Here is a 16,285-nt window from a genome sequence, read left to right on the forward strand (position 1 = left end):
AGGTGGTTTTATTTTGATGGCATAGCAGGAGAGTGAAATTGGTGGGAAGAGCATTGCAGTGTGTACACCTCCACTGTTTTGTCAACGAAAGTTGACTTTTGTGGACAAAACTGTGTTGCATAGACAAGGCCTGAGGCAGATGGATGTCTATTTCCGCCCAGTTTGTGTATCCTTCTATACTACTGGGGTTAGGTAGCTAAACACCTGGAGTGAGGCAGCAACATGCACATTCAGAGATAGAAATATAGCGAACTTTTACAGCGGAAATGTAGGCACACTGATTTTTTGTGTGTGTGCCTAAAGCATTCAGTGGCAGCTGAGCTAGGGTTTTTGTTAATACTAGAGGTACCTAAAATCTGCGACTCAGGTGCCTAAAGAGGCAGGTAGGCACCTGGGTCTTTTGGGGGAACTTGCCCCCCAATGTCTCTTTTCAAACAATTCTGCCCTCATATTAGAACCTATCCTATTCTACCCTGAGAGCCACTGGTCTCGTCTGTACTCTGCCTTGCAGAGGATTTTAGGAGTTCTCCCAGCTCAGCTGGTGAGTGTGGGGGAGAAAATCATTATGAGCGGGGCGGTAGGGGTGACCCTTGCCAACTGGATCTCGGGGGCTGTATCTACTTAGTAGGGAGGTGCGGGTGGGTGCTCGGCCGGGCCCGGGGCTCCTCCGACTCCCTCTGTGCAGACGCTGAAGTTACTAGACATGGCAGCCGGCGGAACTGTTTGCAAAGCCCAGTGAAAAATCAAAGCCAGCGCGTAGAGAGCGCCAGCCACCCCCACCGGCTGAGGAAATGACTCTCACGTGAGGGAGGCGGCAGCTCGGGGACTCTCACCGCGCTCCCTGCCGGGGGAGGGAACACCAGGCGCCGCCGCCAACGCCCCGTCGCTCCCGAGCTCTGAGCGCGGAGTCCCGGCGCTGCCCGGCCGGAAGACAATGCCCACCAGTTTCACGGTAGTGCCGGTGGAGGGGCAGGAGCCGCAGCCTAGCCGGCCACTGGAGGACCCGAACCAGCAGCTGGCGGAGTGCAGTTCCGGGGAGCCGGGTGAGTCAGCGGGGCTGAGCCCCCACGCCACCGGCGGGCGAGCGGGGAGCCGCGGGTGTTGGGGGAGCCGCACACCTGAGTTAGGCTTAAGACACAGGAGGAGCCCGGCTCTGCACACAAAGGGCCCTGCCGGCGGCAGCTCCTAGCCCCGTCCTGGCTCTGCTTGTGGGCAGTGTTTCCTTTCAGTTACCTGGAGGCAGCGAGAAGGGCTCAGTCTCCGGAGTCTCCTCCTCCTCCTCCAAGCAGCGCTTTGCAGGGGCCGTTCAGCCTCCAGAGTACATGGAAGCTCTTCTGGCCACTAAACGTAACTGTCTGGCGCACGATCCAGGTGAACAGGTAGCTGCCGTAGGGTATTGGCCTGTAGCGCTGGGAGGATTGTTGTGGGGGGACTTCTCCGGGCGCAGAGCAGGATGGGCCAGTGCAGTGGCTCTTGGCATATAGGATTGGATTCTCTTTATTTCTAGTTTTTTCTCCAGGTGGCCTTAGAGCAGCTGAAAACTAAAAGGAGTAGCGTCTACCACAGGGGTAGGCACAGGTGCTGAAGGCGGCACACGACCTGGTTTTCAGTGACACTCACACTGCCCAGGTCCTGGCCACCAGTCCGGGGAGCTCTGCATTTTAATTTAATTTTAAATGAAGCTTCTTAAACATTTTAAAAACCTTATTTACATGACTTACAACAATAGTTTAGTTATATATTATAGACTTATAGAAAGAGACCTTATAAAAAGGTCAACATGTATTACTGGCACGCGAAACCTTAAATCAGGGTGAATAAATGAAGACTCGGCACACTGCTTCTGAAAGGTTGCCGACCCCTGGTCTACTATGTGCTTTTGCTGGATAGGCAGACAAGGAAGGAAGTGCTCTCTGGGACTGGACTGGAGGTGGACTGGAGCTGCTAGTCATAGGTGGGAAAAAGAAATGAGGCAGTGGGCAGGATGTCCAATGGAGTAGAGCAGCGGTTCTCAAACTTTTGTACTGGTGACCCCTTTTACATAGCAAGCCTCTGAGTGCAACCCCCCCCCAACAAATTAAAAACACTTTTTAATATATTTAACACCATTATAAATGCTGGAGGCAAAGTGAGGTTTGGGGTGGAGGTTGACAGCTCACGACCCCCCATGTAATAACCTCGTGATCCCCTGAGGGGTTCTGACCCCCAGCTTGAGAACCCCATGGAGTAGAAGGAATAGAACAAGTGGTCGACAATGCCTCATAGATTAAAGAATCAAGTGGCAGGGACTTATCTTATGCAGAAGAGGTTGTGGGAAGTGTGCTAAAAGTATGTGGGGCGGGGGAGAGAGTGGGGAAACAAAACGAAGAGCAAAAGTAACCAGTGTGGCTATTTCTTCCCCCCGCCTCCAAAGAAAAAGACAACGGGAAGACCGATACGTAAATATTAGAAACCCATATAAGCAATTGCTCTAACTTGCTACAGAGATGAAAAGGAGGGAAAGTGGCTCAATAGGAGGGAAGGTGGTCTGCATGACTGCAAATATTGGGGAGATGGTACATGTTATCTTTGGTAAATATGGGGTTCACACCACTACTGCCCTTAGATCACATATCTGTTCAGCCATGTATCTGCTGGCAAGGACCGTACACAGATCATTTCCTGCTCTGCTGGACAGTTTCCTGCCACTAGGCAGTAGGGTGCCAGTAATTTAGGCTACTAGGTGCTGCCATCAAAATTGCATCTGCCTGAATGGTAGTGATTCAAGTTTGAGGGAAGACCAAGACGGTACATTTGTGTAAAGGAAAAAGGAGGGTCTAATGACACTAATCAATTCTGTAATGGGGTTAAATAGTCATCTTGAAGATTTGTCTTGAAAATGATTGAGTGCAATTGAACAATATACTAGCAATCCTTTCTCACAAATCATCCTTCTTTAATTGTAAATTCTATTAAAATACATTGTTCTTCTATGGGCGATTGCTCATATCGATTCCAGTTAGGCATGCCATGTACATAGTCAGAAAGTTTTTCCCCTAGCAGCACCCGTCGGGTTGGCTGTGAAGCACCCTGGCGTGGCGCCTTCATGGCGCTCAATATATGACCCTGCCAACCTGGCTCCTCCTTGATTCCTTCTGATCACCAGTGATGGTCGTTGGAACTGTGGTGTCTTGCTTAGCAAGACCTACCACATTTCCTTAGCTACATTGTTTTTTGTTTTCTATACATATTACTTAGTTTTTAGTTAGTAGTAGTAGTTAGCAGTTGGGCTGGGGGGTTTACCCTCCATCCCAACCGCTTTTCCTTGGGAGGGCTTACATGTCCAAGTGCCAAGGGTTCAAGCCCTGCAAGTCCTGCAGCAAGCCCATGCCAACAGGTGATCCCCACAATGCTTGTCTAAAGTGTCTGGGGGAGGCTCACCAAGCTGATCGGTGCAGGATTTGTAAGGGCTTTTGCTCCAGAACCAAAAAGGAGCAAGACTTTTGACTCAAGACTTATGGAGGCAGCACTTAGACCTCAGCCTCTGCTGGCATGGCAAGACCTGTGGCAAGTTCTTACAACACCGCTCTCTGGCATCACGGCTCCCCAGTGCAGTGCCGCTCCCAGGATCAGCTCGGCTCAGCATTGCCCGGGCCTTTGCAGTCCCGATCCTGGTCTTCAGATGCAGAGGCGGAACCTAGATACTCTGAGTGGGGCTGACACCGGTCAGGCCATGGATGCTCTGAGGTGGAGGCAGGGCCATAGCCTGCAGTGGCAGGGACCAGCACAGTGGCCATTGTAGACCCTGTGGACATACCAGCATGAACTGCTGGTGCCAGAGGCTTCTGCCAGTCACCCCACCCTTAGGGGTGCTGAGGAGGTGCTGTGCCCCTGCCTTCTCACAGAACCAACTCCAGTTTCTGAGCAGGACCCTGCTCTACCTGGTCCAGCCAGTGAGACAGGAGTTTCCTGATGAGCAGGAGGGACAGGAGGACCCTGTTCCCCCTTTAGTCTGCTTGTCCTCCTCCCCTGTTGTGGGCATTTCTGTCTCCGGACTGCCCCCCATAGACAGCTGCACCCACCAGGACCTCCTCTGCAGCGTGGTGCTGAACATGGCTCTGCAGGCCAAAGAGGTGGTGGAGTCAGAGGACCCACTGGTTGACATTTTGGCCACAGACGGTCCTTCACGGGTGGCTCTGCCCCTCATCAGGACCATACAGGCCAATGCCAAGACCATCTGGCAGGGCACTGAGAGGAAGTATTTTGTTCCATTGAAAGGGTACGAATACCTCTTCATGCCACCGCAGCCTTGTTCATTGGTGTCTGTGGCAGTGAACGAGAAGGAGAGGCAGGGGCAACAAGCCCCAGCACCTAAGTCCAAGGACACCAAGTGCTTGGACTTATTTGGGCGTAAGGTGCACTCGATGGGGGGGGCTACAACTCAGGATTGCCAATCAGCATGTAATTCTGAGCCGGTATAATTTTAACTCCTAGAACTCGATGCTCAAATTCAAGGAGCTGGTGCCAGCGGAGTCCAGTGACTAGTTTGGAGCTATAGTGGAGGAAGGCAAGGTGGTGGCACGGACCTCTTTACAGGCCTCACTGGATGCTGCAGAGTTGGCAGTGCGCACCTTGTCCTCTGGCATCTTCATGAGGTGTAGCTCATGGTTGCAGGCCTCCAGCCTTCCTCATGAGATTCAGCAGATGATGCAGGACCTACCTTTTGATGGGGCGGGCCTGTTCACGGAGCAGAGTGACTCTTGGCTGCATAGCCTAAAAGATTCAAGGGCTGCTATGTAACCCCATGCAAACACTTGAAGCCCCAACTGCAGTAGCAGTGCTCCTATCCTCCTTGGATGAGGCAGGACTTTTACAGGAGAAGGGGCAGGAATGGCAGAAGGAAGCCTTCCAACGCCGCTTCCTGGCAGGACCAAGGCCCGACTAAACTATCACTGGGTCCGAGCAGGCCTTTTGAAGGGGCGCCCGAGGATGGTGCACCAGCCTTGATTCCAGATCCTTCTGCATCTTTTCTGAATTGTCTGTTCCACTTCTACTGTGCTTGGTCACAAATAAATTTGGACTGCTGGGTCCTCTGCACGGTGGAAGTGGGATATTCTCTCCAGTTCTGCTCCTACCCTCCCCCTTCAGTGACCCCTCTCATGAGCAACTCCTTATCCAGGAGGTGCAGGTGCTCCTTGCCATGGGAGCCATGGAGGAGGTTCCTCAGAAGCTAAGGGGCAAGGGATTCTACTCCCAATACTTCCTAATTCCCAAGGCCAAGGTGGGGGTGGGGGGTCTCAGACCCATTCTAGCTCTGTGCGGACTCAACAAATTCATGGTAAAGTTGAAGTTGCACATGGTCTCCCTGGATCCGGTAGACTGGTATGCCGCCCTCGACATGAAGGACGCATACTTCCATATAGCGATTCGTCCCCCACACCGATGCTTCCTACGCTTTGTGGTCTACCACAAGCATTACCAATTCACTGTCCTGCCAATCGGCCTCTCAACAGCCTCCCGGGTATTCACCAAGTGCACGTAGGTCATGGCTGCTTTTCTCTGTCGATAGCAGGTGCAAGTATACCCCTACCTCGATGATTGGCTGCTCAGGGGCCGCACCAGGGGGCAGGTGCAGTCCCAAATCCGTTTACTCAGGTATATGTTCGAACAATTGGGTGTCCTCCTCAACTTGGGGAAGTCGACCTTGGAACTGACCCAGAGAATAAAATTCATTGGGGCAGTGTTAGACTCAGTTCAGGCACGAGCTCTTTTGCCAGAGACCCAATTCCGAGCCATTACGTACATAGTTCAAAGCCTCCAGCAATTCCCAACCACAACAGCAAGGAGGTGCCTGAGTCTCCTTGGCCACATGGCGGCTTGCAATTACGTGACCCGGCATTCCAGGCTGCAGCTCAGACCTTTGCAGGCATGGCTTGCCTCGGCCTATTGCCCGGGGTGCAACAGCTTGAATTCAGTGGTCACAGTGCCATGGCAGGTCCTCCCATCCCTCCACTGGTGGCTCAACCCTCAAGCAGTGTGTGAAGGAGTCGTCTTCCACAACCCTCAACCTTCCTTGTCCCTGATTACAGACACATTGTCTCTGGGATGGGGTGTGCATCTGGGAGACCTCCAGACACAAGGCCTGTGCTTGCAGGACGAGCTCTCCCTACATATCAACATCAAGCAGCTGAGGATGGTGCGGCTAGCCTGCCACGCCTTTCAGGCCCAACTACAAGACCAGTGCATAGCAGTTCTAATGGACAACACCACTGCCATGTTTTACATCAATAAGCAGAGTGGAGACCGTTCCTCCCCCCTATGCCAGGAGGCCCTCCAGCTGTGGGAGTTTTGCATAGCCCACTCCATTTACCTGGAAGCATCCTTTCTACCAGGACTTCAGAATATGGCTTGGAAGCTTCATGGCTGAGCCCCATGGAACTTCTGTGCTCAGAACAAGTAAGGCCTGGTCTACACTAGGACTTTAAGTCGAATTTAGCAGCATTAATTCGAACTAACCGCTCAACCGTCCACACCAGGAAGCCATTTAATTCGAACTAGAGGGCTCTTTAGTTCGAATTTGGTACTCCACCCCGACAGGTGGAGTAGCGCTAAATTCGACATGGCTAGCTCGAATTAGGCTAGGTGTGGATGCTAATCGAACTTAGTAGCTCCAGGAGCTATCCCACACTGCACCACTCTGTTGACGCTCTGGACAGCAGTCCGAGCTTGGATGCTCTGACCAGCCACACAGGAAACGACCCGGGAAAATTTGAATTCCTTTTCCTGTCTGGGCACTTTGAATCTGACGTCCTGGTTGGACATCGGGGCAAGCTCCGCAGCACCTGCAACGATGCAGAGCTCTCCAGCAGAGGAGTCCGGGCAATCCAAGAATAGAAAGAGGTCCCCAGCATGGACTGACCGGGAAGTCATGGATCTGATCACTGTGTGGGGCGAGGAGTCTGTGCTCTCGGAGCTGCGCTCCAACAAGCGGAATGCAAAGACCTTCGAGAAGGTCTCCAAAGCCATGATAGACAAAGGATACAGCCGGGATGCGATGCAGTGCCGCGTGAAAGTCAAGGACCTGAGACAAGGTTACCAAAAAGTCAGAGCTGCAAACAGACGCTCCGGAGCACAGCCCCAGACATGCCACTTCTACGAGGCACTGCATGCCATTCTCGGTGGGTCTGCCACCACTGCCCCACCAGTGACCGTGGACTCTGAGGATGGCATAGTGTACCTGGACAGTTCCTCGGCGATGTTCGCCGATGGGGAAGATGAGGAAGGGTTTGTGGAGGATGGCGCAGGTGACAGCGAACACAATACCGCTTGCCCTGACAGCCAGGATCTCTTCATCACCCTCACAGAGATCCCCTACCAACCGTCCCCGCCCGTTAACCCGGACTCAGAATCAGGGGAAGGATCAGGCGGTAAGTGCTATAAACATGGAAACATTTATTTTTTAAAAAACAGGTATAGAAAAAATAGAAATACTATATAAAATTTTTCAATGTAAAACTATATAAAAAGTAGGTCCACACATATAGGGATTGAACAATAATCCTCTTGGGACAGTTCAACAAAGCTCTCAGAGAGGTGCTCGAAAAGCCTCCGCAGGAGGTTCCTGGGGAGAGGTGCCTTATTTGGTGCTCCGTGGAAGCACACTCTTCCGCGCCAGGCCATCCTAATGTAAAGGGGAATCATCGCCTCCACAAGCATGGCAGCATATGGTCCTGTTCTGTGCAGGGCTTCTCTTAGCATCCGTTCTCTCTGACTCCGAGTGACCCGCCTCAGGGTAATGTTCTGGAAGTGCTGCATCTAATTAGGGCAATTAGTGTACTGTTACTATTGTGAATGGTAGACTTTTACTTTGCATAAGAATGACCCTCGCTTAACAGCCACGTGTTGGAGGCCACAGAGGAAAAGCATACAGTGATCTTTCCCGTGCACTGCCGGGAGGGGCTGGAAAAGGCTCAGACTTTATGCTTTCCAGATTGCCTTTAGCGGGAGGGCACAGCTATCCATTAACTGTTAAGCAGACTCTACTGTAAGGCTTACCAGGACTGGCTGCTAGACGGATTCAGCTGTCCCTCCCCGCTTGGCATCTCTCCTGTGCAAGACCGCAACCACTGAAAGCGTATTCCGAAATCTCGAACTTGTCCTGAGATCTCGTGAGACTAGGTGCCCTGTATGGTCTTGTTCACAGAAACTGACTAGACTGTGTTCACTGTTCGCAAACATGTATCTGTTCAAGGAAATCACTTACTTTTTCCCATCACACAGCTTCGGCTCTTTCCCGGACTGCCCCATCATCCACCTCGCAGAGGCTGGCTAACATTAGGCGGCGAAAAAAAAAGACTAGGGACGAGATGTTCGCGGAACTGATGGCCTGCTCCACAGCTGAGGCGGCAGAGCAGAGACAGTGGAGGGAGACGCTATGTCAGCAGCATCGCACACATATCCAACGGGAGGATAGGTGGCGGCAGGAAGACCAGCAGGCGACTCAAACGCTGCTTGGGCTAATGAGGGAGCAAAGGGACACGCTCCGGCGCCTTGTAGATGTTCTGCAGGACCGCAGGCAGGAGGAGAGAGCCCCCCTGCACTGTATCTGCAACCACCCTCCAACGCCAAGAAGTCCTGTCCCCCCCTCACCCAAAATTACAAGAAGGAGGGGCAGTAGGGGCTGTGAGAACTGTCACTGCACCACAGCAGAGCGCTAATGTACCAGACACCTCTCACGCTATAAATTTGTAGAAGCGTTTCCCTTACAGGATCACCCAGTCCCAAATCCAAGTTTCATCCCCCCACTGTGTAGTAGATTATTAAAAGCGGTTTGCTGTTATTCACTGTTTCCTTCACGTTTTTCGTGTAAGAAGACTTTGTGTGTAGGGGGGGGAGGGGATTTTTAATTGCACTGGATAGCCTACATTACCAGGGTACAGACTTGGGGGCAGGGTCAACTGCAGGGCACACACAGACTGCAGTCACTAGGCACCAGGGTCAGTCTGTGTGGTGTATGCTGCCCCGGTTAATTCGGTGATGTGTACGCTTGTCCAGGATCCTAGCGCCTGCTATCCCCGAATGTTAAGGCAGGCTGCCCTTACCATGCACTTCCACCGTAGCCACGAGCCTCTCCGCTGCCCTGAGCCCCAACAAGAGCCCTCATCCACGGACAGATACTCACCCTTCCCCCACACCCCTCACCCCTTCCTACGCCCAAACCCACAGCCCACAGCCGTCATCCAAACCCCTATCCAAAGACGGCACCCCTCGCCCCTTCCTGCAAACCCACCCCTTCATGCACAACCACCTGCAACCGTCCCCCACCCCAGAGACCTATGTAGGAGCAGGAGGCTGTCATTCCTCTATTGTACAAGCGGTCTGTACATCAGTGCACACCGTACCCAGCACAGTATGCGTCCATGTTTCAACCCCTGAACAGAAATGCAAAGTAAAAGAAAGATTTATTAACAATTACTGTTCCGTTTAATTTGTTTTAAAACGTGTTTTGGAAGTGGGGGAAACTTGGAGAACGGGGTATGTAACCGCAGATCTCACTCAACACATAGAGACACAGGCCCAGGATCAGCTTCTCTTAAAATCAAGTGGAGAGTCATAGGTTACCCTGCTCTGCGAGGAAACTTGCTTTCAAAGCCTCCCGGATACACAGCGATTCCCGCTGGGATATTCTTTCGGCACGGGTGTCTGGCTGAGCGTAAACAGCAGCCAGGCGATTTGCCTCAACCTCCCATCCGGCCAAAAAGGTCTCGCCCTTGCTCTCACAGACATTGTGGAGCACACAGCAAGCAGCAATAACTACGGGGATATTCTTTTCGCTGATGTGCGAGCGAGTCAGTAAGCTCCGCCATCTCCCCTTGAGACGTCCGAAAGCACACTTCACCACCATTCTGCACTTGCTCAGCCGGTAGTTGAAGAGTTCCTTCTCACTGTCCAAGGCGCCTGTATAGGGCTTCATGAGCCAGGGCATTAGCGGGTAGGCTGGGTCCCCGAGGATCACTGTAGGCATCTGCACATCCCCAACCGTTATTTTGTGGTCCGGGAAGAAAGTTCCTGCCTGGAGGCGTCTAAACAGACCAGAGTTCCTGAACACACGTGCATCATGAACCTTGCCCGCCCACCCGACGAAGATGTTGGTAAAACGTCCCCTATGGTCCACCAGTGCTTGCAGCACCATTGAAAAGTAACCCTTTCGGTTAATATACTGGCTGGCCTGGTGCCAGGATAGGGATGTGAGTCCCATCTATAGCCCCACCGCAGTTTGGGAATCCCATCGCGGCGAAGCCATCTATGACGACCTGGACGTTTCCGAGAGTCACTACCTTTGAGACAAGTTGCTCAACGATTGCGTGGGCTACTTGAATCACAGCAACCCCCACGGTAGATTTGCCCACGCCAAAGTGGTTCGCTACTGACCGGTAGCTGTCTGGCATTGCAAGTTTCCAGAGGGCTATGGCCACTCGCTTCTGCACACTCAGGGCTGCTCGCATCCGTGTGTCCTGGCGCTTCAGGGTAGGGGCCAGCAAGTCACAGAGTTCAAGGAAAGTGCCCTTACGCATCCTGAAGTTTCGCAGCCACTCTGTTTCATCCCAGACCTGCAGCACTATGCGGTCCCACCAGTCCGTGCTTGTTTCCCGGGCCCAGAATCGCCGTTCCACACCATGAACATGACCCATTGCCACCATGATCTCCACTGCGCGGCGTACCCTGCTTTGTGAGAGGTCTGCGCCACTCTCCTCACCATGCTGCCGGAGCCTCCTCGCCCGATTTCTCAGCAGCTGACTGTGGAAGAGGTGGATGATAAGGTGCGAGGAGTTGACAATGGCCATAAGTGCAGCGATGATCGCAGCGGGCTCCATGCTCTCAGTGCTGTGGCGTCCGCGCTGTAACTGACCAGAGAAGGGCGCGAACAGATTTCCCGCCAGCGCTTTCATGGAGGGAGGGCGTGATTGACGGTTCGATGACGACAGTTACCCAAAACCACCCTCGACACATTTTTTCCCCCATCAGGCATTGGGAGCTCTACCCAGCATTCCAATGGGCAGCGGGGACTGCGGGAACTGTGGGATAGCTTCCCACAGTGCACCGCTTCGAATGTCGACGCCGGCCCCGTTAATGTGGACTCAGAAATTCGAATTAGTGTATTTACTGTGGATACACAAATTCGACTTCATAAGGTCGAATCCACAAATTCGACTTAAGTAGATTCGAAATAGTCTTGTAGTGTAGACAAGGCCTAAGGGAGGTCCTCCTCGGCAGCAGGAAGCCCTCCACAAGAGCCACGTATCTGGCAAAATAGAAGAGATTCTCTTGCTAGTGTGACCAGTGTGACACCCCCGCCCTCCAGGCGCCTGTACCTCTCATCTTGGAGTACCTCCTACACCTGAAACAGCAAGGCCTGATGGCATCCTCCATAAAGGTACACCTCACTTCTATGTCAGCCTTCCACCAAGGAGAGTCGGGTCGATCTGTCTTTGCCAACCTTATGGTTGATTGCTTCCTCAAAGGTCTGGACCACCTACATCCCAGATCAGGCAGCCTGTCCTTGCATGGGACCTTAACCTGGTCCTCTCCAGGCTCATGGGACTCCATTTGAACCACTGGCAACCTGCTCCCTCCTGTATCTGTCATGGAAGGTAGCTTTCCTGGTTGCCATTACTTCTGCGAGGAGGGTGTCTGAGCTAAAGGCCCTCACCTCTGACCCGCCTTACATGGTTTTCCACAAGGACAAGGTGCAACTCAGGCCGCACCCAGCCTTTCTCCCCAAAGTGGTGTCGTACTTCCACACCAGCCAAGACATTTTCCTGCCTGTCTTTTACCCTAAGCCTCATGCAAGTAACCGGGAGCAGAGGCTGAATTCCCTCAATGTTCAGCGAGCACTAGTTTTCTAAATCGAGCGCACTAAGCCGTTCAGAAAATTGAACCGGTTGTTTATAGCAGTGGTAGACCAGATGAAAGGGCTTCTGGTCTCATCTCAAAGAATATCCTCCTGGATCACATCATGCATCCGCACGTGCTATGAACTGGCCAAAGTACTGACCCTGGCTCTTATGGCACATTCCACAAGGGCCTAGGCCTCATCAGCAGTGCTCTTGGCCCAGGTCCTGATCCAAGAAATCTTCAGGGCAGCAACTTGGTCCTCTGTGCATACCTTCACCTCTCACTACGCCGTTGTCTGGCACGCCAGCTTTCAGCAGAACGGTGCTACTATCAGCGTTTCCTTAATTCTGCCCTACCACCTTGGTAAGGCTTGGGAGTCACCTACTTGGAATTGATATGAGCAATTATTAGAAGAAGAAAAAATGGTTATTTACCTCTCATAACTTTGTTCTTTGAGATGTGTTGCTCATATCCATTCCAAACTGGCCCACCTTCCCCTCTGTTGGAGTAACCGGCAAAAAGGAACTGAGGAGGCGCCAGGTCGGCAAAGTCATATATTGAACGCCATGAAGGCACCATTCCAGGGAGCTCCACAGCCAACCAGATGGGTGCTGCTAGGGGAAAAACTTTCTGACGACTTTGCATGCAGCACATGCACACCTAATTGGAATGGATAGGAGCAACACAACTCGAAGAACAACGGTTACGAGAGGTGAGTAACCATTTTTTTCCCTCCGACTGGAACATATTAGAGCAGAAATTTTCAAATTATGGTCTTTGTGTCACTGATGGGTCACACAGTTCTGGCTCTTCCCCTCATTTCCAGTTGCTAAACTGCTTTAAAGACAGCTATAAATACATTAAATACTTTTCTTGTGTTATCTTTCCCTATAAATAGGGCCCTACCAAATCCACGGCCATGAAAAAGGCATCATGGACTGTGAAATCTGGTCTTCCCCTATGAAATCTCATCTTTTGTGTGCTTTTACCCTATACCAGGGATCGGCAACCTTTCAGAAGGGGTGTGCCAAGTCTTCATTTATTCACTCTAATTTAAGGTTTCGCGTGCCAGTAATACATTTTAACCTTTTTTAGAAGGTCTCTTTCTATAAGTCTATAATATATAACTAAACTATTGTTGTATGTCAAGTAAATAAGGCTTTTAAAATGTTTAAGAAGCTTCATTTAAAATTAAATTAAAATGCAGAGCCCCCGGGTAGTGTGAGTGCCAATGAAAATCAGCTCACATGCTGCAGGTTGCCTACCCCTGCCCTATAGTATACAGGGAGACCAGCGTTTCTCAAATTGGGGGGCCCTGACCTAAAAAGGAGTTGTGCTTGTGTATGTGTCACAAGGTTATTTTAGAGGGGTCGCAGTATTATGACCTTTAGTTCTGCGCTGACTCGAGCTGGGTGTACAGAGAGCTGTGGCTGTTGGCCGGGTGCTCAACTCTTAAGGGAGTACCCGCCAGCAGCAGCACAGCAGTAACGATGGCAATACCATACCATGCCATCCTTACTTCTGCGCTGCTGCTGGCGGTAGCTCTGCCTTCAGAGCTGGGCTCCTGGCTTGCAGCCACCGCTCTCCAGCTTCTCAGCTCTGAAGGCAGTGCTGCCGCCAGCAGCAGTGCAGAAGTAAAGGTAGCAGTACCACAACCCCCTACAATAACCTTGCAACACGCCCCCCAACTCCTTTTTGCGTCAGGACCCCTATAATTACAACTCTGTGAAACTTCAGATTTAAATAGATGAAATCATGAAATTTACAAATTTTAAAATCCTGTGATGGTGAAATTGACCAAAATGGACCGTGAATTTTGTAGTGCCCTACGTATAAGAAATTAGTTACTACAGGAATGTTAGATGATCACAGATGAGAAGATAGATGGTGCTCAAGGCGGTCTGGATTAACATGGTCTATATCAGGGGTGGCCAACCTGTGGCTCCGGAGCCACATGCGACTCTTCAGAAGTTAATATGCAGCTCCTTGTATAGACACTGACTCCGGGGCTGGAGCTACAGGTGCCAACTTTCTAATGTGCCAGGGGATGCTCACTGCTCAACCCCTGGCTCTGCCACAGGCCCTGCCCCCACTCCACCCCTTCCTACCCCCTCCTCTGAGCCTGTCATGTCCTCGCTCCTCCCCCTCCCCCTTCCCCCAGAGCCTCTGGCATGCTACGAAACAGCTGATCGGGAGGTGCAGGGGGGGGGGAGGCGCTGGGTGGGGGGAGCTGCTGGCGAGCTGCTGACATATTACTGTGGCTCTTTGGCAATGTATATTGGTAAATTCTGGCTCCTTCTCAGGCTCAGGCTGGCCACCCCGGGTCTATATGATGAAAAGAATGAGAACCCACCCCTATACTAATTGGTTATAAACTTTTATGTGCATCATAGTATGAGGGCATAAGGAGGGAGGGATAAAGGAATGTCTGACAAATCAATTCCATAATTTTCAATTACATTTACTTGAAGGTTGTCTAGGAAGATTATAAAGCGATTTAAGAATTTAGATGGTCTGAACTCATTTTTACAATGCTTAAAAACGATTCCAACAGGTATCATTATTATACCTCTAATATAATCCCTGAATCTCAGGAACCAGATACAGTTTTAACTGTACCCTCTGGAATTACTTTGTTCTTTGTTGGGTACATTGTTCTTCACAAGTTTGACTGTCTTTATTCCAGGCTATATTTAAAAGGTTCTGCTATTCATTGATTGAAGAAACACTTGGATATGAAAAGCATTGTATACTATCTAACTGAACTTATATACTCCAGGATCATTTTGCGCCAGGTTTCACTAATAGTGAAGTGGTCATTCTGGTATCAATCAACCTCCATAGATCAAACACTGAAAATATTAAAATTGCCTTAATGGATAATGTTTCTTAATTTATTTTTATATATGAAAATAAAATTTGTACATGTAAATGTAATAACTTATTTTACACGCGGCCAATTCGGCTAAAGAATATTATGTGAAAAATAATATATTTATTGTCAAAATCTTCTTAAAAAGAAAAGAGAGGAAAATAAGAGGCAAATTGGGGAGAAGGGGGAAAGACTGTGGTAATCAGATTGTCAAAACATCTAACTCTTCTCAGCTTCAAGTGTTGCAAGCAGAAAAGGGATTTAATTTCTGCCATCTTCTTGGCATTGGTGGTTCTACTCAGAGATTTTTTGCTGCTTTTACAGATCCAGACTAACACGGCTACCCCTCTGATACTCTACTCAGAGAATCACAGATATCAAAAGTGAACAAGTTGATTTATTATAAAAAAGGGAGTTTCAATGGATATTTTCAACTTTAGTCTATTGTGGAATGATCCTAGCAAAGAGTAATTTATTCCTATAGTTTTTGTTATTAATGCAAGGTCTGCAGTCAATATTCTGAAGGGTTTTTTGCTTTTGTTTTTAACTGTCTGCCAGACAGATTGTATTAATTTCAGGGCCATTTCATCCAATGAAAGATTAAAGCACACTTTTTTTTTATCAGAAGCCTTTTGGATACATTTTTAAAACACTTTGTTTTGTGCAGTATATTGGATGACATGAACAATACAAGAAGGGAGCAATACAGCAATAATAGAGTAATAGTGTCAGTATTTTCTTACTATGGTTAAATCAGGAGCAGAATACTCTGACATTTCATGGAATGGAAGGTGGTGGTTCAAGACTCCTTTTCCATGGTATTTTTTGTTGGTTTGTTTTCCTGGTGCTTTTTAGTCTGATTTTTGTTTTTAATGTTAACTATTTGAAGACATTTTGTTTATACTTAAGGCAGAAATGCATTCATGAAAATTATTAGGAAGCATTCTCTGGAACAGATGATGTAGTTTCCTGTAGACAGGAGTTAGCTGTCAGAGGTAGAGAAATCATTTTAGTTTTTCCATCAATTTTGCGGCAGAATTTTACCAAGTGTCTTCTGTGAGTATTTTCTAGCACATCCAGTGAATGTTTTACACTTATCTACATAAGGCTTATATACTAGAATTTTGATTTTGTTTAACTTTGTTAGTACTAATGTTTTCCATTACGGTGCAGTGGTAGTTAAACTAAAGCGTAGTTAAACTGAAATCTATGATGTAACCTTAACAGGAGATTTAAACCTTTATTTTGCAAAAATGTCACTGAAATAGTAAAAAAAAATAACACATGGAATATAAATTTTGAGTACTATTTGACTTTTTCATGGTGGATTGATGAAAAATGAATTGTTGGAGACAGGGGCGGCTCTAGGCACCAGCAAACCAAGCTGTTGCCTAGGGCGGCCAAATCTAGGGGGCGGCAGGCTGGGCTGGTGGACCTGCCGCAGTCATGCCTGCGGGAGGTCCACCGGAGCCGCGGACGGCCGGACCTGCCGCAGGCATGACTGCAGAGGGGGCGCTCGTCCCGCGGCTCGGCTGGACC

The 16,285-nt window shown here is 49.8% G+C and overlaps 1 protein-coding gene across 4 annotated transcripts in view; it reads left to right on the forward strand.

The window, feature by feature from the left end:
• The first annotated feature begins 653 nt into the window (after positions 1-653).
• SLC12A7 (solute carrier family 12 member 7) overlaps positions 654-16,285 on the forward strand; it is a 327,938-nt gene continuing 312,306 nt past the window's right edge. For 2 of the 4 annotated variants that reach the window (XM_039524892.1, XM_039524894.1), the window contains exon 1: positions 656-1,043. In XM_039524892.1, coding sequence (XP_039380826.1) covers positions 935-1,043 — 109 coding nt within the window. In that variant the 5' untranslated portion in view covers positions 656-934. Of the gene's footprint in view, positions 1,044-16,285 lie in introns of all 4 variants that reach the window. The other 2 variants (XM_039524891.1, XM_039524895.1) reach the window with 2 other exon arrangements.

Source organism: Mauremys reevesii, linkage group 2, assembly GCF_016161935.1.
Source record: "Mauremys reevesii isolate NIE-2019 linkage group 2, ASM1616193v1, whole genome shotgun sequence".
Lineage (NCBI taxonomy): Eukaryota > Metazoa > Chordata > Testudines > Geoemydidae > Mauremys > Mauremys reevesii.